Consider the following 23,838-nt stretch of genomic DNA (forward strand, 5'->3'; position numbering starts at 1 on the left):
CAGATTATTTTTGTCGTAACCCAGTCAAATCAATTGCTTCAAGTTAGTTGTTTTTGTATCATATATTCCCACCCATAGGTCCTGAAGATATTCTAGAACGTTATTTCCTACAAGTTCTGGATTTGCTGTACGCGTTCAGGTCTCTAAGCCACCCGAACTGTGTGTGGCTGGAAGGATCGCTCCAGGATCACTTAAGCTGGCGGCCCCTCTTCCGGCTTACCTCAAGGGCGGGCATCGAGGGCCTGTTCTTTCATCAGAAAGATCTACACTTTGCTAATAAAGGAACGTTTTGTGTCCAATAAGGTTTTCGTCATTACCGTGAAAACGCCACCTTAAGCTTATTTCGCCTGTGAATATTTAAGGGAAAAAAACATCCCGGCAACCAACTGCTAGGCGACAGACGCTAAGCACCTCCTCCCCGCTGACGCCAGCACCCGCCTTTTCCCGAAGTCGCAACACGCAGGCGCGCCCCGGCTTGCACGCCACGCACGGAAGTGCGCCTGCGCTAGGAGACGCCCCGCCCAGCTCCTGGCCGACTATAAAGTGTCGAGCTTCTCCTCGCGAGAGACTTCGTGCTCATGCTCGCTGCAGGGGTCGGAGGTCAGGGCGAGCGTCTCACGGGCCGTAGGAGAAAGATGGCGGTGGAGTCGCGCGTTACCCAGGAGGAAATTAAGAAGGAGCCAGAAAAGCCGATCGACCGCGAAAAGGTGAAGGCCCCCTCCGCTTTGAGGTCCGGGAAGAGGTTGGGGATGAGCCCGGCCGGGTGCAGAGGCGCGGCCTGTGTGCGGGAGGAGATGGTGTTTTTGGTCTCGGGGCGGCTCGGAGGCCGCAACGCCTCGGGAAGAGAGATGAGGTCCGGGTTCGCAGCTGGTGTTTTTAACTTATGCCCTTCCGTTTTCTCTCTCCGTCAGACATGCCCACTGTTGCTACGGGTCTTCACCACCAATAACGGCCGCCACCACCGAATGGACGAGTTCTCCCGGGGAAATGTACCGTCTAGCGAGTTGCAGATCTACACTTGGTGAGGAGGGCAGGGTGGGCTCAGGGACCCGGGCTGGGAACCTGGAACAACAGTTAATTGCCTTTGCCAGTGTAGAGTTATTCTCCTTGATTTCAATTTCATTTCTCCACTTGGGGCCTTCGGACTCAGCTTTCAGGAAGTTAGAAGTTTTTGTTGTTAGGTGAAAGGAGATTTGCCTGTATTGTAACGCTTTTGTGATTAATGTTGCAACTTTTGGGCGGTTAAGAATGGACAGACCCAAGATTGCATTCACTGTTATGGCTGCTAGGTACAAAAGTGATAGGTAGATAATTAAGTTGTAGTATCCGCCCTAAAGGGACTCATAGTCAAATAAATTGCACTAGGACAACATGGTAAGGGAGAGTGATGCTGTCGAGTGGTATTTGTTATTCTCAAAGAGCATTTCCACGTAATATTAAGCCTTAGGTACCAAAGCACCAAAAGTGAAAAATAAACTACCAAAACCCGAGTTATTTCTTCTCTAAGGGTTAATGGAAAAGCTTTTGATATGTGTTTAGTGAAGATGGTTCCTGAATGTTTATTTCTTGGGTGTACCTCCCTACAAACTACTGCAGGCTTGCCTTTAGTGCTGCACGTAACTCCTTGGATTGACACCATAATGGCTTTTTAGTAGAAATAAAAGGTGTGTAATTGAAAAATATATGTATATACTCTCTCTGTATATTTTTGAGACAGTCTCGCTCTGTTGCCCAGGCTGGAGTGCAGTGGTGCCATCTCGGCTCACTGCAACCTCCACCTCCTGGATTCAATTGATTCTTCTGACTCAGCCTCCCAAGTAGCTGGGATTACAGGTGCCCACCACCACTCCTGGCTAATTTTTGTATTTTTAGTAGAGATGGGGTTTCACCGTATTGACCAGGCTGGGCTCGAACTCCTGACCTCAAGTGATCTGCCTGCCTCAGCCTCCCAAAGTGCTGGGATTACAGGTGTGAGCTACCGTGCCCGGCCTAAAATAAATTTTTTATTGTGATAAAAAGATGTTATAACAAGCCAGGCACGGTGGCTTATGCCTGTAATCCCAGCACTTTGGGAGGCTGAGGCTGGCGGATCACTTGAGGTCAGGAGTTCGAGACCAGTCTGGCCAGCGTGATGAAACACTGTCTCTACTAAAAATGCAAAAATTAGCCGGGTGTGGTGGCGCAGAATTGTAATCCCAGCTAATTGGGAGACTGAGGCAGGAGGATCGCTTGAACCTGGGAAGTGGAAGTTGCAGTGAGGTGAGATTGCGTCACTGTACTCCAGCCTGGGCGACAGAGCGAGACTCCGTCTCAAAATATATATGTGTGTGCATATATAACAAAATTTGCTGTGTTAACCATTTCTTTTATTTTTATTTTTTGAGTCTCACTCTGTCACCCAGGCTGGAGTGCAGTGGCACAATCTCAGCTCACTGCAACCTCTGCCTCCTGGGTTCAAGCGATTCTCACGCCTCAGCCTCCTCAGTAGCTGGGATTACAGGCGCCCGCCACCACGCCTGGCTAATTTTTTATTTTTAGTAGAGACACGGTTTCACCATGTTGGCCAGGCTGGTCTCGAACTCCTGACCTCAAGTGATCTGCCCGCCTTGGCCTCCCAAAGTGGTTGGATTACAGGCGTGAGCCACCGCACCTGGTCATTAATCATTTCTAAGTGTACAATTTGGTGGCATTAATAGCATTCAAATTGTTGTGCAACCACTGTTTCTACAAGTTTTTATCCCTCTCTCCAACAGAAACCCTGTACCTCATCCCGCCTTTTTTTAATTTTTAAAGAGACAGAGTCTTGCTCTGTTCCCCAAGCTGGATTCGAGCTCCTTGGCTCAAGCAGCTGAGACTACAGGCGCACACCACCATGCCCAGTGTGCCGGTACCCGTTTAAGGACACTCTGTGCCTATTAATAATTTCCCTTCCTCCCCTGCCCCATCCCCTTGTAGCCTCGAACGTATTATCTGTCTATATATGAATTTGCCTATTCTGCATATTTCATTTCAGTGAACTCGTTACAGTATTTGTTATTTTGTGATTAGCTTATTTCATGGTGTTTTTAGGGTTAATGTTGTAGCATCCATTTAGCCTTGTCAAGGCTGAATCATATTTCGTTGTATGTGTGCATCACATATGTACTCATCTATTGATGGACACTTGGGTTGTTTCATCTTTTTTGCCATTGTGAATAATGCTGCTGTGAACATTGGCATACAAATGTGTTTGTGTCCCTGCTATCAGTTCTTTTGGGTATGTACCTAGGAGTGATTCCTGGGTCATATGTTAGTTTTGTTTAATTTTTGAGGAACCACCAAACTTTTTCATAGCAGCTGCACTATTTTATATTCCCCAAAAGATGTATAATTTTAAACTATTTAAGCCCTGTACACTAGAGCTAATCCCTTGAAGATTGGGACCTTGTCTTATTTGGAGGTGCTTGTTAAATTTATGCAGTAGTGTAATACTTGTACTTAAGCATCACTCAAGGGTAAGTGTTCTAGGAAGGTTGATTTAGCTTATATGGAAGAACTGTTGAATAATGGCTTGATGAAAATCTCTTTTCAGAAATTAAAGTGTATGCTTCTTCCAACAAATAAGAGTTCCTATTTGCCAGGTGCTGTGTGTGCTTAGATCCTGAGGGTATAAAGTCAAGAAGGTACTGCTCCTCCCTGTAGTAAGTCCTTTTATCAGGGAAAGCGGATGAATAGAGTGATTTTTAGGGTTAAAATGGCAGAGTGAGGTTGTTCCACAGACCTTCTACTCTGAATCAAGAAAAAAAATTACAAAATCCTGTCCTAAACTATACCATCCATAAATTGCAACCAAACAAAGCCTTAAGTTATATATCTCAAAATGGTGGCCAAAGAAAAGATTCTGAAAGATTGGATGATTGGTATGGGGGTAACACAAAGGCCTGCCCTCACTCCCAGAAATAGTAATGAGGGAAAATTAGTTAACATATACTGGAAATTCTCAATTTGGAGAAGCAGACTGGGGGGTTAAAGTAGGCAGTCCCAAGACAAGTTATGGAAAAAGGAGTGGAAGTCCAGAGGAGCCCAGTAGAGGCAGGCTGTGTTCACCAGTCAGTCAGGGCTCAGCCAGAAGAACAGAATTGGGAGAGATGTGCTAAGAGATTTGTTTCTGCTGGGCGCGGTGGCTCACACCTGTAATCCCAGCACTTTGGGAGGCCAGGGTGGGCGGATCATGAGGTCAGGAGTTGGAGACCAGCCTGGCCAACATGGTGAAACTCCGTCTCTGCTAAAAATACAAAAATTAGCCAGGCATGGTGGCGGGTGCCTGTAATCCCAATTACTTGGGAGGCTGAGGCAGGAGAATTGCTTGAACCCAGGTGGCAGAGGTTGCAGTGAGCCGAGATCGGTGCCACTGCACTCCAGCCTGGGCGACAGCGAGACTCCATCTCAAAAAAAAAAAAAAAAAAAGCTTCATTGCAAAGAATTGGCTTACGTAATTGTGGGGGCTGTCTAGGCCCTTAATTGTCAAATCTGTAGGGCAGGTTCTCAGGAAGGAAAGGCTGCTCTTAGGGCCTTTCAACTAATAGAATCAGGCCTACCTAGATTATATAGGATAGACCTCTGAATTTAAGGTCAATTGGTTGTTGACTTTAGTCACATCTATAAAATATCTCACAGCAATACCTAGGTTAGTGTTTGGTTGAATATCTGGGGACTTGTAGCTTCGTCAAGCTGACACAAATACTGAACCCCCCACCCTGTCCTCAAGCTTCTGACTAGTGATGAAAAAGCAACACTTGGCACTCCAATTGTTGGTCTGGAAAGACAGTCCTTAGAAGGTGGGAAGCTTGTGTAGGTTTCACACTGTCAGAACTGATAAAAGGTGTGATATAAATCCCCCAAATTCATTAAGAGCAAGACAATATTGAAAATATTTTTAGAAAGGGAAAAATTTTCTGGTATATATCATCATAAGTATGTACTGTGTATCAGAATATAGATTGAGCATCGCAAGTCCAAAATCTGATAGCCACAAAATCTGAAACTTTGAGAGCTGACGTGACACCGGTGGAAGATTGCACACATAAGTTCTTAACACAAACTTTTTTGTTTTTTTTTTGGAGACAGAGTCTTGCTCTGTCATCCAGGCTGGAGTACAGTGGCACAATCTCAGCTCACTGCAACCTCTGCCTCCCAGGTTTAAGCAATTTTCCTGCCTCAGCCTCCTGAGTAGCTGGGATTACAGGCATGCACCAAACTTCCTTTCATGCACAAAATTACTTAAAATGATGTATAAAATTATATTCCAGCTGTGTATAAGGTATGTTTGAAATATAAATGAGGCCGGGCACGGTGGCTCAAGCCTGTAATCCTAGCACTTTGGGAGGCCGAGGTGGGCGGATCACGAGGTCAGGAGATCGAGACCACGGTGAAACCCCGCCTCTACTAAAAATACAAAAAATTAGCCGGGGCGTAGTGGCAGGCGCCTGTAGTCCCAGCTACTCGGGAGGCTGAGGCAGGAGAATGGCGTGAACCCGGGAGGCGGAGCTTGCAGTGAGCCGAGATTGCGCCACTGCACTCCAGCCTGGGTGACAGAGCGAGACTCCGTCTCAAAAAAAAAAAAAGTCACTTCTGAGACAGATAAACCAGTGTGACCTCAGGTTTTTTTGTTTTTGAGACAGAGTCTCAGTCTGTCACCCAGGCTGGACTACAGTGGCACAGTCTTGGCTCATTGCAGCCTCCGTCTCCCAGGTCAAGCGATTCTCTTGTCTCAGCCTCTTGAGTAGCTGGGATTATAGGCTACAGTTGTGTGCCACAATGCCTGGCAAATTTTTGTATTTTTAGTAGAAACGGGGTTTCACGACGTTGGCCAGGCTGCTCTCGAACTTGAGCTCCTGGCTTCAGGTGATCCACCCGCCTTGGCTTCCCAAAGTGCTGGGATTACAGGCAGGAGCCACTGCACCTGGCAAAAAAATGTATACTAGGTTATTTCTAAGATGCTTATATTTTAAAATATTTTTTCAGATTGTGCTCTATTAGCTCAGGGGACTATATGAAAGTTGCATTCAAATCAGTATTTGCAGGGTAAAAAACTTTATTGTGACAAGAGCCTGTGCTTCATCATAAGAAAATTTTGTCTATTTCATTGGCTCTAGGACTCTTATCTGTTGTAAAACTTAAGATTCCATCTAAGAAAGAAGAAACACATCTGGCTGGGTGCAGTGGCTCACGCTTGTAATCAATCCCAGCACTTTGGGAGGCTAAGATAGGTGGATCACTTGAAGTCAGGAGTTTGAGACCAGCATGGCGAACATGGTGAAACCCTGTCTCTACTAAAAATACAAAAATTACCTGGGCGTGGTGGTGGGCATCTGTAATCCCAGGTACTCAGGAAGCTGAGGCAGGAGAATTCCTTGAACCTGGGATGCAGAGGTTGCAGTGAGCTGAGGTCACGTCACTGCACTCTAGCCTGGGCGACAGAGCGAGACTGTCTCAAAAGCAAAACAAAACATCAGTATTAAAATGCTTTCCTAGTATATTGATTCTGAGATACATTCCAATTTCAGAGATGCTAAAATGTGGAAGGGTACATGTCTTAGAACTAATGGGATACATCTATTTTGCATATTTGGATTTATTTAGACTAGTTACCCTTAGGTAAATCACTAGGCCATAAGGTGTTGTGTAGCAACAGAAGATAGCATATAGAATCTCTGAAGTCCCTTTTAGCACTAAGAGTCTAATTAATTGAAATTTCCAGCAGTAAGGCTGGTACACGGAGTTTTTGGAGGCAAATAGTATCTTTAGCTGCTTTAAAATTAAACTCTAGTATAAGACCCTGGCAGTTTCTAATGTAAGTCACAACTCAGATATATGTAATTAACTCATTGTCAGTATCCCTTTTAATATTATTGATTAAGCAAATGTAAATATCTTTTTAAAAAAAAATCCAGGATGGATGCAACCTTGAAAGAACTGACAAGCTTAGTAAAAGAAGTCTACCCAGAAGCTAGAAAGAAGGGCACTCACTTCAATTTTGCAATCGTTTTTACAGATGTTAAAAGACCTGGCTATCGGTAGGTAACTTCTCATTTTTAAGTCCTGTATTCTCTTTGTTTTTAGTATGTTTTAACTGATACAGATAAGTCCTTCAATGAATCTTGTTAGTGGGAAAATATGGGTTTATATTAATACGTGGTTTGGTTTAATAAAGTAGTTAAATTTTAGAACTGTGTTATAAAATGATGGAGCAAATCCAGTGCCATATTCACTTTGTAGTACATAATTGGGTTTCATTGATTTGGATCCATTAACAGTTGATTTTCTTTCTTGCAGAGTTAAGGAGATTGGCAGCACCATGTCTGGCAGAAAAGGGACTGATGATTCCATGACCCTGCAGTCACAGAAGTTCCAGATAGGAGATTACTTGGACATAGCAATTACCCCTCCAAATCGGGCACCACCTCCTTCAGGGCGCATGAGACCATATTAAATTCTATTTACTATTTTTTGAATTTATTTTTCCGTCAGTTATGTAAAATAAACTTACTCTTTTTCCTCCCCTGATTATTGCCATTAAGCCTTTAAATTCTAAACAAATTATAATGCATCATCTATTTAGGAATTAGATTTGGATGTGCTATTGTATGATTACTAATAGAAAGTCTGTATGTTTCAAGCCCTTCTGTAAAATATGAAGAAAAGTGCTCTTAGCATTCTGTGTAAAACTGTACTGTTAAATATATGTGTGTAATCAGCCTGAGTTTGAAAGTTAATGGAGGCCTGGGAACAGGGTTTATTCTAAGTAGTGGAGGAGCGTATGGTTAAGCCCAAAGGGACACAACAAGACAGCCACGGGATTGTATGTAATCAAACATGAGATTGTGGTGTAGACTGCTGTATGCAGTTGGAAAGGACATGTGAGAGTGAGCTCAAGTGGCAGCAGAGGCAGTTTGGAATAGTATAAGCTGAGGCAAGTTGAAGAAGCTGTGTTGGAAGAGATTGTCCCGCCTTGATCAGGGTACCATGACATAAAAGGTTAAAGAAACGCACCACAATGAGCACTTAAATTTTTAACATGTGGGGAATAGGGCATTTTAAAGGCTGGAACCAGTTCAGAGGAAACAAGCGTTTCGGTACAGGTAGAAAGGTTTACCTTGGAGATCTGCAGATGGAGGGAGGGGTGAAGGAGGAATCTTGAGACCCAGGGAGAAGAGCCAAGGACAAGGTCAGGCTGAATAGGAGGTATTCACACACCCTGTTGTGTGCTAGGTACTGGCGTGCATCTGATTTGAGAGGCAGTAAAGCAGTGAAGACCAGTGCAGCAGAACATTTAAGTCCTGATTGCAGCAGTGACTGCAACCTTGGATAAATTGTTTGAATCTTTATTTTGTAAAATGGAGATAACAGCCTATAGGATTGTTAAGACCGAATATTTTAAGAGCTTAGAATAGTGCCTGACAAATGAGAAACAATAAATACTGATTATTGGCCATAAAGTGATATTAAAACTGGATCTCTTCCATGGCACTACTCTCATTTTGAAGTTTATGAACAGTATGACAGTGTATTGTAAATTCCCTTTAGTTTGTTACAGTAGCCAATTGAAAGTGTATATCCCAAAATTAAAAAAAAAAAAGTACTAGCAGCAATAAAATTGCACTAGTTTTATCTGGTACATACAAAAAATAGCCATTTAAAATCTAATGATTCTGTGGAATTGGTGTCCCTGTTAGCAATGGCAGAGACCAGCCTGGAGCCTAGATCTGGTGCCTCTTCTGTGCTGTGGTTTACCCCAAACCTCTAGATTGTTTATTCATTCAGATTAGATAGACTGGAGCCATAAAGTTAATTTGCACCTAGCTTTTTGGAGAATAGCCACGATTAACTTCCTATTCGTGGTGGCAGTGGGGGGGAACCCTGTGATTTACTATGCAGATGAAGAGGGTAGGAACTAAATAAAGGACTTTGTAAGCCAAAGTGGTTGGGCTGGTTTGTCAAATTCCACCCTTTGCTTGGTTCCAACATGGAATTTTTCCTTTAAAGATTTCAATATTCCATCAAAACTACAGTTAGAGAATACCTAGTGAATTTATTGAATATAATGCTAAGAATCAAAAGACTTGTACTAGTTTACCTCTGGCTTCGGTAAGTGTGGCTTTGAGTAATAACTGAGCTGTTTCCCCACATATAAAACAGAAATAAGTAGTCATCATGACAGCGTCTTGCTCAGTGCTTTAGTGTCTGCCCTGGTTGCCTCATTTGCTCCTAGGTATTTTGGAATTGATGTTTTCCCTTTGGAATATGTGTTACAGTACATGATATTGCCTGTAATGTCTTTTTAGTTTTTCACGGTGTACAAACACTGGGACGGTTATGCCCAGCTGATCATTGACTCAGGTAATGTTTTAGGTATCGGTTTTATGCATGTGAGGGGCAGATGTGAATGGGGGTAGAAAGAAACATTAGGCTAGGTTTAAAATTATCTAAAATTGAACATAATAAGGAGCTGAACTTGGTATACCTCTTTCTTGTTCAATTAAACACATTTCAGACTTGTTTTTGTAAAACAGAAGGCAGCACTCTAAATCAAGTTTGTAACTATGATTTAAGTGTTTACTTGTGCCAAACACAGATGGTTCCCAAGTTATGATAGTTCAACTTTAGATTTTTCAGCTTTGCAATGGTGCATAAGCAATAAGCCATTCACTACGGTCCTCAGCTTATTATGGGGCTACATCCCAATAAACCAGCTGTGAACTGAACATCTTAGGATATTTTCAACTCATGATGAGTTTATCCAGACATGACCCCGTAAGTAAGGAACATTGATACTGTGCTAAGGAACAACTTTGCCAGCATTACCTCATGTAACCACAACTGAGATACAGTGACTATAGTTGCCATTTATAGGTGACAATGAGGCCCAGATTGAGGGGCTATTTAACAGCTCAAAAATGGGGTATTGGACCTAGGTAGCCAAAAATAGAGGATTGGTTGAAACATTTCCAGAAATAGTGTTCTTTTATACTCAGTTGTTTCTTTTATCCTCAGTTTCTTACAGTCTGGCATCCACCCACACTACACTGACACACTATTCTTGTAGTGATGTTATTCCCTACAAGTAGCAATTTTTGCCTAGTTACCTAAAGTAGACCTCTTGTTTTTATACAAACTCAAAATGCCTCTCAAAAAAAAATAGGACATGGTCATAGTTTCCACTTTGAATGTGTTAAGAGCAGCCAGATGTCTGCCTGTTCTGGTTTGTCTTCTATTACTTAAATATAGGTTGCTTTTGCACATAAGTAATTTCCTGGAGTCTGCAATGGCACAAGCTTGAAGGAAGTTATGTTTATTCTGTTAGAAAGGATTAATCATGACTAGGCAACTATTCTGTGAAGACAAAATCATGGATTCTCCCCCTCAAGAACTCTTTATGGGAAATAAGCTAACATAAAAGTAATTTTAATACTAAAAAGTAGTTGTAATAAGCAAAAGTCCTTAGCCTGGGAATGTTAATGCAGACTATTATAGGAAGCTCTAATGATATCCCTACCTCATAAAACTTGGAAGGAGTCAGTGAAATTAGGGGAGAGCCTGGTGGGCAGTGAATATTCAGTAGGCTATTTTAAAGAGAAAAGAGATATTTCTAGCCTCTTCAATTTGTGCCTTCAGCTGTTCAGAATTTCCTGCTCTACCCACGGTACTATGTCAACCCAGTTACAACTAACTCATAAGAAAATTTAACCAGGATTTGGCCGGGTGCAGTGGCTCACACCTGTAATCTCAGCATTTTGGGAGGCTGAGGTTGGCAGATGACCTGAGGTCAGGAGTTCAAAACCAGCCTGGGCAACACAGTGAAACCCCGTCTCTACTAAAAATACAAAAATTAGCCAGGCATGGTGGCACATGCCTGTAATCCCAGCTACTCGGGAGGCTGAGGTGGAAGAATTGCTTGAACCTGGGAGGCAGAAGTTGCAGTGAGCAGAGATTGCACCACTGCACTATCTAGCCTGGGTGACAGCGAGACGCTGTCTCAAAAAAAAAAAAAAAAAAAAGGAATTTGATGAAATTAGAGCAATTTAAGAATGAAGTGGGCCGGGTGCGGTGGCTCACGCCTGTAATCCCAGCACTTGGGGAGGCCGAGGTGGGCAGATCATGAGGTCAGGAGTTCGAGACCAGTCTGACCAACATGGTGAAACCCCATCTCTACTAAAAATACAAAAACTAGCCAGATGTGGTGGCACATGGCTGTAATCCCAGCTACTCAGGAGGCTGAGGCAGGAGAATCACTTGAACCTGGGAGGCAGAGGTTACAGTGAGCCGAGATCTCACTATTGCACTCCAGCCTGGGCAACAGAGGGAGGCTCAAAAAACAAAACAGAACAAAACAAAAAAGAATGAAGTGAACCTTCTGAGGGATATTTAAAAATCCTTGAAAATTTTAGATGAGTGCCTATTTTATGTACCAGATGCTATGAACCTGGCAATACAAAGATTTGACACATGCAGATCCTTGCTCAAAATCTTACAGTCTAGTAAGGAGGAAAAGGTGCAAATATTGATAAAAGGTGGACAGAAAAATGTCACAAGAAAGAACTGCTACTGAAATTGGTAGGATAATGAAAGGTTTTCTACAGATGGCATTTAAGCTTGTTCAACTCCTAAAAGTGGAGTGGGATCTACACTCCAATAAAGCGCACAGCATGAACAAAGAGGAAACGATGAGCTCACAATCAGTAAATCACTCACCTACTGACCTTTGGCAGCAGTTCCAGATAAAGAGGAGTATCAGATAATTCTAAAGAATTGTAATAATCTAGGTGAGAATCTGGGTAGTGGTAGGAAGATGTTAAAAGACGGAGCCTCTGTAGGGCTTGGCAACAAACAAGACTTGGGATGGGAAATCGGACATGGAAAGTTAATCATTAAAGCCTCAATTTCCTCATTTGAAAAATTGGGTACCTACCTCAAAGAGTTAATTATACACGTTAATAAATGTATAGCATTTAGAACCATCCCTGGCATTGTAAGATCTCAACTCTGATGTAATCACTAATTCACACAATAAACCTTTTAAACCGCTAGGTGCTCGGGTAATGGACAAAGCAAATAAACAAGGTCCTTGCCCTTACTGAGCCTTTGTGGTCCAGCGGGGGAGACAAATATTAAATAAATGTATACCCAAATATTTTATTAAATAGAATTTATTAAATTCTACGAAATACTATGAAGGACGAGAATAAGGTGCTGAGAAAGAACTAAGGGGGAAGATCTCTTTTAAACCTGGAAGATAGGTAAAGTCTGATAAAATGATACTTAATCTGAGAGCATATTAGCCAGGGCTCAAAGTCTGAAGTAACAGAAAACTCCAGCTGGCTCAAGGGCAAGCAGCTTATGCATCATTTAACAGAATAGTCCAGGGTAGAGCTAGCTGACTTCAGGCCCAGCTGATCCTTGAGCGCCACCACCACCTCAACTCTGTTGCGAGGGCTCCTCCACAGGCCGGCCCTCCCTTCACGGCTCCAGCTGTACCTCTGCATCTCCAGAAGTGTGCTGCTCTTTCCCAGCACTTCCCCAGTCTAAGAATGGGCTTTCATTGACCTGACTTGACCAGTGTGGTCAGAAGTTGTGATGTTGCTTGGTTGAGCCTGGCACTGGCCTGTAAGTTCTTAAGGGCAGTAGTTGGGGACAGACAAAAACATCAAGTGTCCACCAATTAAGGATGAGGGAGTGTTAGCACAGTGGGTGGGAAAGAGTATTCCAGGATGAGAGCAGCCTGTGTGAGGCCCGGGGGCAGGAAGAACGGAGTGGAAGAGGGTGGTGTGGCTGGAGCACAAGGGGCAGGAGGAAGAAGCAAGCTGGGGTCAAATCACGTAGGGCCATGTAAGCCAAAATAAGGATCTTGGATTTCATTTTAAGAGCAGTGGGAAGAAACACTTGAAAGATCCCAATATTTGAAGCTTGACAAGCTGGAAGCATCAGTTCTAAGAAACAGAAACTAGGATCATAGGAGGGAAGTGATAAGGGTTAGGGAAATATGACTTGGACAAACTGAGGGGCCACCACTAAACAACTGGTGCTCCCTTGCAGATAATCAGAAATGCTTAACAGTCTTTATTGCCCATCGATGTGGTTTGGCTGTGTCCTCACCCAAATGTCACCTGAATTGTAGCTCCCATAATTCCCACATGTCGTGAGAGGGATGCAGTGGGAGGTAACTGAATCATGGGGGCGGGTCTTTCCTATGCTGTTCTCATGATAGTGAATAAGTCTCACGAGATCTGAAGGTTTTATAAAGGGGAGTTCCCTGCACATGCCCTCTTGCCTGCCACCATGTAAGATGTGTCTTGCTTCCCCCTTTGCCTTCTGCCATGATTGTGAGGCCTCCCCAGCCAGTGGAACTGAGTCCATTAAACCTCTTTCCTTTATAAATTACCCAGTCTTGGGTATGTCTTTATTAGCAGCGTGAGAACAGACTAATACACTCATCTTTAAAAAACCTCTTCACTACATAACCTCTTCTAGCTACTACCCCTTCTCTCACCTCCCTTCTTTAGCAAAACTCCTCAAAAGAGCTGCCTAAAGCCACTGTTTTACCTCCTCAGCTGTTTTCTCTTCCATCCACTACAGACTTCTAGTACCAGCACTCCATCAAAATTAATCAATGTTGTCAATAACATCGACTTTGCCAAACCCAACAGTCAATTCTCGGTCCTCTTTTTATTTGAATTCTCAGCAATATTCACAGAATCATCACTCTCCTTGAAATACTTTGTTCCTACTTCACTGGCCTCTTCTCAGTCTCCTTTGCTACATTACTCTGCCCTTTTCCATCCTGTGAAGTTGGGAGAACTCCAGGATTTGGTCCTTGGTACACTTTGAATATATTCCCTCCCTAAGCAGCTCATCCGGTTCTGTGGATTTATATACACACGGTACACAGTGAAAGGCTGGTATACATTTCAGAGTCAATGGCATACATAAGGCTGACTAGAGCTTTACTTTGAAAAACAAAACTAAGTATCTTAACATTTTATTTTACATTATATTTAACAAAAATTATACTTACAACTACCCAGTAACTCCTAGAACAAGGACAAAATCAAGTTTTGTTTTGGTGACAGTTTTCTGACAAGATTAATAGAGCACAATGGACAGGTCCCCCATTTGACTTTCAAGGAACAATCATAAAACAGGGTAATCTTTACTGCATCAAATTCCCAAAACTAAGCCTTTGAAGTAAGTTGACATAATACTTGTTGTTTCTTCTCAAATTTTTAATGGTTCTCCACAGTATGCTAGGTCCTTATTTTCTCATTGGCTGTAATTTGACAAGTTCTCCAAAAGCACTATCATGAACTTAATTAGATAATACTTTCAGTTGTACTTAAATCAGAAGGATCGTAGGCTTGATAAGCAGGTCAGCCTGAAGCTACCAGGCAGCTCCGGAGGCTCCCGTGGCCATAGCTAACAGTGCACAGGAGGGCCCCTGGCCCAGGATGAGCGCTCAGAACCTTTCAGAGAGAGAGATTCGGGGTCTACTGGGTGTCCAAGCTGCAGAGTGGAGCGTGAGAGCTCAGCTGCCATGTGACAGAAAGAGCTGACATGAGAGAAAAGACCCCCACACAGTGAAAAGCTGGGAGAAAAGAGAAACAAAACTCATTGGGGCTGGGCGCGGTGGCTCATGCTTGTAATCCCAGCACTTTGGGAGGCCGAGGCGGGCGGATCATGAGGTCAGGAGATCAAGATCACGGTGAAACCCCGTCTCTACTAAAAATACAAAAAAAATTAGTCGGGCGCGGTGGCGGGCGCCTGTAGTCCCAGCTACTTGGAGAGGCTGTGAGGCAGGAGAATGGCGTGAACCCGGGAGGCGGAGCTTGCAGTGAGCCGAGATTGCGCCACTGCACTCCAGCCTGGGCGACAGAGCAAGACTCCATCTCAAAAAAAAAAGAAAAACAAAAAACTAAAACTCACAACCTGACAGCAGAGTTCCTGGTCCCAACTGTCGAGACCTGTCTCCACCTCCAATGGTCACAGTATATAGTTACCCAGGCCTGGAAATCTCCCTCTTTTCCTAATTAGTTTAACTGGTGTTCCTGTTGTTTGCAAACAGCAACTGCATCTTCAGACAGCACTGAGGAAGTAAAAGGTGTGGGACGGTCCTGAAAGGAGATGATGGGAAGGAAGAGCTGGCTGGCAGCAATGTCTCCCTGGCCAGAAGGTCAGGGGCGGCCTCATCTGAGTAGCAAACACCTTTATATTTTTAAAATTACTTGTCCTACTTCCTGGTACTACTTAAACCATTCTGTTAATTAAGCTGGGTAATTTAGTATCAATGAAACACTAATAATCCTTAAAGAGTGAATGACTGGACTACATGTCAACAAGACTAAGGTTAAACCTTATCGAAACTTCATAAAAAGCATGTTATGATGTTAATGTTCATGTTTGTCTTTAAAATGGGTCAATGTTTAAAGGGGGACAGAGGCAGGGGAATGTGAATGGTAAAATCGGTCCAGCTCGGCCTTCACCTCATTCTGTTCAGTTTCTGTAATGGATAGATCCACTGGAATTTCTGCAACAGATACAAATAACAAATATCAATTTAATAAAATTAAAAGCCATTAAGACAAATGACACAATACTGTGGCCATATATTTTACACTTATAAAATAATTGAGGATAGATTCCCACTGATATCATTAAAATGGATAATTCGGGAATCTGAGATTCAGGGATCACAAGTTCTGTATCAAAAGATAGACACAGGCTATTAACTCAAGCTGGCAAATGTCAATTAAAAACAAAATTTTTACTAATATTCAAATGTTAATTTTTTTTTTTTTTTGAGATAGAGTCTCGCTCTGTTGCCAGGCTGGAGTGCAGTGGCATGATCTCGGCTCACTGCAACCTCCACCTCTCAGATTCAAGCGATTCTCCTGCCTCAGCCTCCTGAGTAGCTGGGACTACAGGTGTGCACCACCACACCTGGCTAATTTTTGTATTTTTAGTAGAGACAAGGTTTCACCACGCTGGCCAGGATGGTCAAATGTTAATTTTTAAATGTTCTCCTCAAATAACACATGAACTTTCTTTACAAAGGTAACATACCAGTTTTCTTTGTTGCTGACATCTCGGATGTTCTGTCCATGTTTAAGGAACCTTTTACTGGGTGGCACTGCTTTAATTGCTATTGGAGTAGCTAGGTTTGAGTTGTATTTTGATAAAAGCTAAAAAAAAACAAACACAAATTCCTTTTTATCGAGCCATATGAACAACATAACCTAAATTTGGAAGAAGTTATAAAATGTTCAATAAAACCTATGGGGCAGGCATGGTGGCTCACGCCTGTAGACTCAGCACTTTGTTTTTTTTTTTTGAGGCAGAGTCTTGCTCTGTCACCCAGGCTGGAGTGCAATGGCGCTATCTCGGCTCACTGCAAGCTCCGCCTCCCGGGTTCACGCCATTCTCCTCCCTCAGCCTCCCGAGTAGCTGGAACTACAGGCACCCGCCACTGCGCCTGGCTAATTTTTTTTTTTTTTTGTATTTTTAGTAGAGACAGGGTTTCACTGTGTTAGCCAGGATGGTCTCGATCTCCTGACCTCGTGATCTGCCCGCCTCGGCCTCCCAAAGTGCTGGGATTACAGGCGTGAGCCACCGCGCCCGGCCAGACCCAGCACTTTGGGAGGCCAGGGCAGGTGGATCACTTGAGGTCCGGAGTTCGAGACCAGCCTGGACAACAGGTAAAACCTCATCTCTACTAAACATTCAAAAACTAGCTAGGAGTGGTGGCACACACCTGTAATCCCAGCTACTCGGGAGGCTGAGGCCCAAGAATTACTTGAACCCCAGAGGCGGAGGTTGCAGTGAGCTGAGATCATGCCACTGCACTCCAGCCTGGGAGACAGAGCGAGACTCAGTCTAAAAAAAAAAAAAAGACATGCTAACAGCAATGAAAAGATGGAGATATTAGAAATTTAACTTGGATGCGAAGGACTGATTTTTAAAGCCTAAAATGTATTCTGACTGAGGTTAGTGAAAACAAGTAGCGATATATCCCTGAGAGGAAATTAAGCCTTAACAAAGATGTTAGGGAAAATACACAAAGGAAAGATGTAAAACGAATGCTCAAAAGGAAGGTCATCAATTATAAAAATTATGAAAGGAGAACATGAAATATCAGCTATAATTTTTTCATGCATAAAGGGGTGATATAGTAAATATAAGGCTTCCTTCCTTTTACAAAGAAATAAGGAGAGATGAAGTGGAAACATTGGGAAGTGGAAACTATATAATTTTCATAAAGACAGAAGATGCTCCTTCTTCATGCAATTTATTGTATCTTCCAGAGAAGCAGAAAAGACAGAGAAAAAAGGATAACAAGTACTTTATTGATATCCTAGCATGAGTCAGTTCTAATGGCATCTGAGTATTTTCCTAAGTGATTTATCCTTCTCATGGGTCTCCGTAAGTCAGGAAGATTTCTCGAATGGCTATTATGAATTCCACACGTGTAAGTAATAATTGCCAAACACTGTAACTTCTATTAAGGAGGGGGAATGTCACAGAATCAGACTGGTTATTTAGAATTGGCAGTTGTTATAAGTGATTAGTAGACTAATGGTAACTGCTGTTAAATACTAAAGAATCAGATACAGTCAGGTATCACTTAACAATAGGGATACATTCTGAGAAATGCATTAGGTGATTTCATCGTGTGTGAACATCACAGTACTTACACAAACCTAGATGGTATACTCTACTACACACCTAGGCTATATGGTATAGCCTATTGCTCCTAGGCTACAAACCTGTACAGCATGTAACTGTCCTGAATAGTGCAGGCACTTGCTACACAGTGATAAGTACTTGTGTATCTAAACACAGAAAATGTACAGTAAAAATACAGTATCATAATCTTATGACTGCTGTGGCATATGCAGTCCATCATTGACCAAAATGTTATGCAGCACATGACTATATTCTAATATACATCAATCGGTGTTTCTTAAACTGAGGTCCAAGAAGTCTCAAGTTCAAGAAACACTGGTATGTTATTCATGATACCCTGGCTCTGGGAAACTGTAGGGTAAATGACTTTTCTGACTTTGCCGGCAACACTTCTAATGGAACCATGATCGACATGGAAACCACAGTTTAACAAGTATTAGAAAATAAGATCCTGACAGCTCAGAATTTAGATTTTCTCATCACCAAAATTAGCACATTAGCCCAATGATAAATAAGACAGCTTATATGCAGTTTCAGGTCTTTAAATATTTCATTTTGAAAAGAATATCAGAAAAAAAAATAGCCTGGAAAAATAACCTGGAGAATATCTTCGGGAATTTTAGTTACTTCTGGAGGTGTAGGTGTTCTGAGCAGATTCTCATAAGAAGAAATCGTAGGTGAAGAGGGATCTGTTAAATTCTCAAAGCATGTGTCTGAATTTAAAACCAACGAAGTACGATCTTTAACTTCCAAATCATTTGATGAACTATTTGTTTTTGATAATGGGTAATTTGTGGATACCTATTGAATAAAAATAAACCATTAAATTATGGTAATATAACACAATGTAGTAAATAAAAATAGTTAATCATTTGTTAGTTCTATTGGGGTCTCTAATAGGCCTCCACATGCCCCATCTTCTCTGACCAAGTTCTAAACAAAATCAAGAACAAATGGCATACAGAGGACAAAATATCATCTTCATTACTAATAAAGGCTGAGTTAAAGCTTAATGTCAGCAAGGTGTGGTGGCTCATGCCTGTAATCCCAGCACTTTGGGAGGCCGAGGTGGGCCGATCATGAGGTCAGGAGTTTGAGACCAGCCTCGCCAACATGGTGAAACCCCGTCTCTACTAAAAATACAAAAAATTAGCCAGGTGTGGTGGCGCGTGCCTGTAGTCCCAGCTACTCAGGAGACTGAGGCAGGAGAATTGCTTCAACCCAGAGGTGGAGGTTGCAGTGAGCCAAGATCGCGGCACTGCACTCCAGCCTGGGTGACAGAGTGAGACTCCGTCTCAAAACAACAACAACAACAACAAAAAAACCCCCCAAAAAACCGTTTAATGTCATAACTAAATAGAATGAACCAAAGATTTAGATGGATACTCCCACCCCATCTCAGGCAACAGTGAGTGTAGTCAGACAAAAATCACAGCATGAACAAATGTTACCACATGCCCTCCCAAAAGGAAGAAAGCAGATCAGAGGTAAGTTTAGTATGCAGATTATTCATGCTAAATCAGCCAATTGGGTAAGTCGTTTCATTTCTCTCAGGTCAGAGTTAACAGAGAGAGAGGATAGAGTGTCACCTCAGTAGGGTAGCTTCCACGTGAACATAAGGAGTAGATTAATTGTAAATGGCAGGTACTAACAGGCAGATAACCTGATACTTCAATTGATAACACAGCCCTGTGTTCATCCACAGCTGCACTGTCCAATATAGTAGCCACAGCCACATGGGGCTCTTTAAATTAAATTTTAAGCTAATTAAAATTAAATAAAATTTAAAGAATTAAATATTAGTTCTTCAGATATACTAGCCACATTTTCAGTGCTCAATAACGTGATTAGAGGCTACCATATTGGACAGTGCAGACTATAAAACATTTCCATCATTATAGAAAATTCTATTGGATACCCTAATACAGTATTGGTTTTCTATAGCATTGGTTAAGTGACCATACTGACTAAAGAGGGATAAGGTTTTGATTTGATGAAATCTGATTAAATTTATTTGTTGGTAAAATTGAGGGAAAAAAAGCACAAAATCACCCATAATTTTATCACCCAGAGATAACTACACTTTGCTGTTTCTATCCACTTTTTCCTTAAAATATGTGTATATATATATGTGTGTGTGTACATACACACACATCATTTTCCATATGATTAATATTTCTTGAAAACATTCTTTTTATATGCTCTCATCTGTTTTTCAAAACATGATAGTATACGTAACACCTGATCTTATGGATATGCCTTGCTGTGTTTTAGTTCTTTGATATCATTCGATATTTATATTGTTTCCCATGTTTTGTGCTTATAATGTTGTTCCTTACTCTATAACTTGTTTTAAATCTTTGTCCCAATTTGCCTTAGAAAAATTCTGAGATGTGGTTTAACGGTATGAAAAATATTTTTCAGAGCAACTGATTTATGCTGCCAAGCTACCCTCCAGAAATGCACTGTAAATACACTCCTAAAAGCTGGATTCATCCATGTCTTCTAAACAGACTCTTTGAGCCTGCAAGCAGTAGTGTATTTGAGTCTTTAGGAGAAAGATTGTGGCTTTCAATTTTATGGAAAGTTACCAAAGCTATGCTGTTCTTTGTAGATGGAATTTTCAAACCAGGAGTACAGAATGTAGGTACCAAAGGAGAGTTGGTATACTCGGCATCTACAAGACACATAAAATGGTCATTAAAAAATTATAACTAGAGTATGCTTAACTGGACAGGAAAAAAATCTCATATTTACATAGGTAATTATCATTAGCACTAATAAAGTTCAGCAAGGATGCAAGAGTAATACACAATAACAAATAGTTGTGTTGTAATATATATTAAACATAAAAGCAACAAACTATTACACATATGATTTGAAAAAAGCTACTTTTCACAGTAGCAAGAAAGACAAGGTATCTACAAATATATCTATTAAAAATGGTGTAAAACCTTTATGGAGAAAATTATCAAACTTCTGACAAAGGAGGAGGAAGAGGGAGAACAGGTCACTTGCCTTCCAAGATGGCAGGACTTACTCCAAAGGTACAGTAGTTAAAAACAGTGTAACATTAACCAGGGATGGAACATTAAAGATAAGAACAAGAGAGACCCATGCATATATAGACAAGAGAGACCCATGCATATATAGACAATTGCTATCTAGAACACATAGTATCCCTCGAGGCAACCTTAAAAAACAACAAAGAGAAAAGGTAAATATGTTAGAAAAACAATCTAACTGGCAAAATATCTCAAGTCTAAAAATCATCAAGTACTGGAAAAGACGGAGAAACAGGAACTCAACACCATTAGTGAGAAGATAAACCTTAACAGCCACTCTTAGCTGACTATTCAGCATTTTCTAGAATAAGTAAAAATGTGCATGCCCTTTGACCTGGCAATTCTACTCCTAGATATGAGAAACATATGCACAAGGGAAAATTTCCTTAGGGCACTGCCTATAATAATAAAAAATAAAAACACTACCTCTTCATCAGCAAACGAATATGGCTCATATATACAGTAGAATACTATTTATCAATTAAAAAGGATGAAGTGCTTTGGGAGGCCAAAGTGGGCAGATCGCTTGAGTCCAGGAGTTTGAGATCAGCCTGGGCAACATGGTGGAACCCCTCTACCAAAAAAATACAAAAATTAGCTGGGTATGGTGGTGTACGCCTGTAGTCCCTGCTACGTGGGGGCTGAGGTGGGAGGACTGGCTGAGCCCAAGAGGTGGAGGTTGCAATGAGTTGTCTACAGTTGTGACCAGCCTGGGCAACATGGCGAAACCCCATCTATACAAAAAATACAAAAATTAGCTGGACGTCGTGGTGTGTGCCTGTAGTCCTGGCAACTTGGGAGGATTGCTTGAGCCTGGGAAGTTGAGGCTGCAGTGAGCCAAGATTGTGCCACTACACTCCAGTCTGGGCAATAGAGTGAGACTCTGTCTCAAAGAAAACAAAACAAAAAGATCATAAAACTCTAGGTTTTTTTATTTTGCTTTTTCATGAACACCAATGTTTGCTGTGACAAATATGAAAACACTGTGTGAAAATTTTCTTTAAGTTACTGAGCTATTCAAAAGAAACCAAAATTTAAATTGGCAGCTGATGTATTCCGTGCGTGGTTTATATAAGAAAGATAATGTACAACTCTAATCAATAGGTTAAAAGTATTATGGCTCTACATCAAAAGATTGGTGAATAAATATATAAGTTTCAAATTAAAATGTTAATAACAAGCTGACAAATATTGAATATAATCAAGAGTATTAAAAACATACCAGAAAATTTTCTTTCTCTTGGACAAAATCATGCTGAATGAAATGGTACTTAATGTAATCCAATGTTAGGAATTAAACAGATGAAGAAAACTATTAGAATGTCTAAGATGATGAAATCAATTCTGTTCAAGGATAGTTTGGGAAAAATGTTCCTGAGAAGTAACTTGATTCTTATACTTACCACTTTTTTCCAACTGCTGGATGATGGGGCTGGGAGTGGCAAAAACATTATCATTGAGCCTGGATTCTGTCTCTACGGCCTCCTCACTGGCGTGATTCATAGGGAAATTACAAGGTTAAAAAAGTTAACAATCAATCTCTGGGAAAAAATTTAACCTTACTAAATATCAAGTTTGGACAAACATTCAGTTATGCTTTATGGTATAGAAGTCCCATGAAACAAATTCTTTTCTTTCTTCTAATACATATCCATGGTACAAAAAGGTTAAGGACCATTAAGTTCAACTTATTAGTTCAAAAAGGGAACTATGTAACTGATGGGGCTTCAAAATCCTAAAGTGGAATTTTATAACCAGTGTACACATATAGATTAAAAACTTGCCATTTTTTTAAGACTAAAATGACTGATCCTGTCATATGATTATCATTGCCTAGCCAATTACACAGATGTCTGTAAAATAGTTATAAAGAGTATCATTGAATACAAGATAGTTCAGGATTGATTTTCACTTACAAGTTTCCAGTTTTGAATTTAAACATAATGACCCATGCTGTCTTTAACATCTTGTGTAAATTTTTTTTTTTTTTTTTTTCTGAGACACGGTCTTGCTCTGCCGCCAGGCTGAAGTGTAGTGGTGCAATCTCGGCTCATTGCAACCTCCACCTCCCAGGTTCAAGCGATTCTCCCACCTAAGCCTCCTGAGTAGCTGGGACTACAGGCGTACACCACTGCGCCTGGCTAATGTTTGTATTTTTTTGGTAGAGACAGGGTTTCGCCATGTTGGCCAGGCTGGTCTCGAACTCCTGACCTCAGGTGATCCACCTACCTTGACTTCCCAAAGTGCTGGGATTACAGGTGTGGATTATAGGTGCGAGCCACTACGCCTGTTCATTGTGTAAAACAGTTGTATATATACAAAGTGTGTATACAGTATGGCACATATACAAAAGAATATATACGTTGTACAAAATTTCTAAAAATAAAAGGGCTGGGCATAATGGCTTATGCCTGTTGCAGGGCCAAAGTGGGAGGATCTCTTCAGGGTATGAGTTGGAGACCAGGCTGCACAACAAAGCAAGACCCCATCTCTACAAAAAATAAAAAATTAAAATGAGCTGGGAGTTGCGGCACATACCTGTAGCCTCAGCTACGCAGGAGGCTGAGGTGGAAGAACCACTCGAACCCAGTTCATGGCTGCAGTGAGCTATCATCCTGCCACTGCACTCTAGCCTGGGTGTTGGGAATGTTTCATGGAAACAGTTGATTTGTAAATGTCTAAAACCTTTTACCCAGTCATTTTACCTCTAAGAAAACTCAACAAACATTTTGGCACAGTAGTATTTATTACAGCTTATTTATAATAGGGGAAAATTGGAAAGAACCAAAATATGACAGAGACCCTGTCTCTAAAAATAAAAAGAAAGAAAGAATACTACTAGTACCTGTGTAGTCCTCTGTGGATGCTTCCCAATTTGGTACCCATCTCTGCCCTATAGAGGGAAATTTCTGTCTAGATTTGCTTGGTACTTTAACTACTTGTGTACTCTTAATATAATTTTTGTGCTTTTGAACTATAAATGAAATGTTTTTATATATATATAACTGTTTATATATAACTATTTATATATATAACTGTTTATATATATAACTGTATATAT

General features: G+C 41.3%; 2 protein-coding genes across 4 annotated transcripts in view; one reads left to right on the forward strand and one right to left on the reverse strand.

The window, feature by feature from the left end:
• Positions 1 to 144: 144 nt before the first annotated feature.
• SAP18 (Sin3A associated protein 18) lies at positions 145 to 7,737 on the forward strand. The gene is made up of 4 exons (XM_032150721.2): positions 145 to 707; positions 912 to 1,021; positions 6,933 to 7,055; positions 7,315 to 7,737. Exons 1-4 carry the CDS (start codon positions 579 to 581, stop codon positions 7,469 to 7,471), a joined length of 519 nt encoding a protein of 172 aa, XP_032006612.1. The 5' UTR covers positions 145 to 578; the 3' UTR covers positions 7,472 to 7,737.
• A 5,945-nt stretch (positions 7,738 to 13,682) lies between these two features.
• The window catches only part of SKA3 (spindle and kinetochore associated complex subunit 3), a 23,557-nt gene continuing 13,401 nt past the window's right edge, over positions 13,683 to 23,838 (reverse strand). For 2 of the 3 annotated variants that reach the window (XM_058437799.1, XM_058437801.1), the window contains exons 5-10: positions 23,623 to 23,670; positions 22,181 to 22,266; positions 20,304 to 20,389; positions 18,310 to 18,513; positions 16,093 to 16,211; positions 13,683 to 15,556 (exon numbers count right to left, since the gene is read on the reverse strand). In XM_058437799.1, the coding sequence (XP_058293782.1) occupies position 15,556; positions 16,093 to 16,211; positions 18,310 to 18,513; positions 20,304 to 20,389; positions 22,181 to 22,266; positions 23,623 to 23,670 (544 nt within the window). In that variant the 3' untranslated portion in view covers positions 13,683 to 15,555. The remainder of the gene's footprint in view (positions 15,557 to 16,092; positions 16,212 to 18,309; positions 18,514 to 20,303; positions 20,390 to 22,180; positions 22,267 to 23,622; positions 23,671 to 23,838) is intronic. The other variant, XM_032150722.2, reaches the window with a different exon arrangement.

The sequence above is a fragment of the Hylobates moloch genome, unplaced genomic scaffold, assembly GCF_009828535.3.
Source record: "Hylobates moloch isolate HMO894 unplaced genomic scaffold, HMol_V3 SCAFFOLD_4, whole genome shotgun sequence".
In the NCBI taxonomy this organism is placed as follows: domain Eukaryota; kingdom Metazoa; phylum Chordata; class Mammalia; order Primates; family Hylobatidae; genus Hylobates; species Hylobates moloch.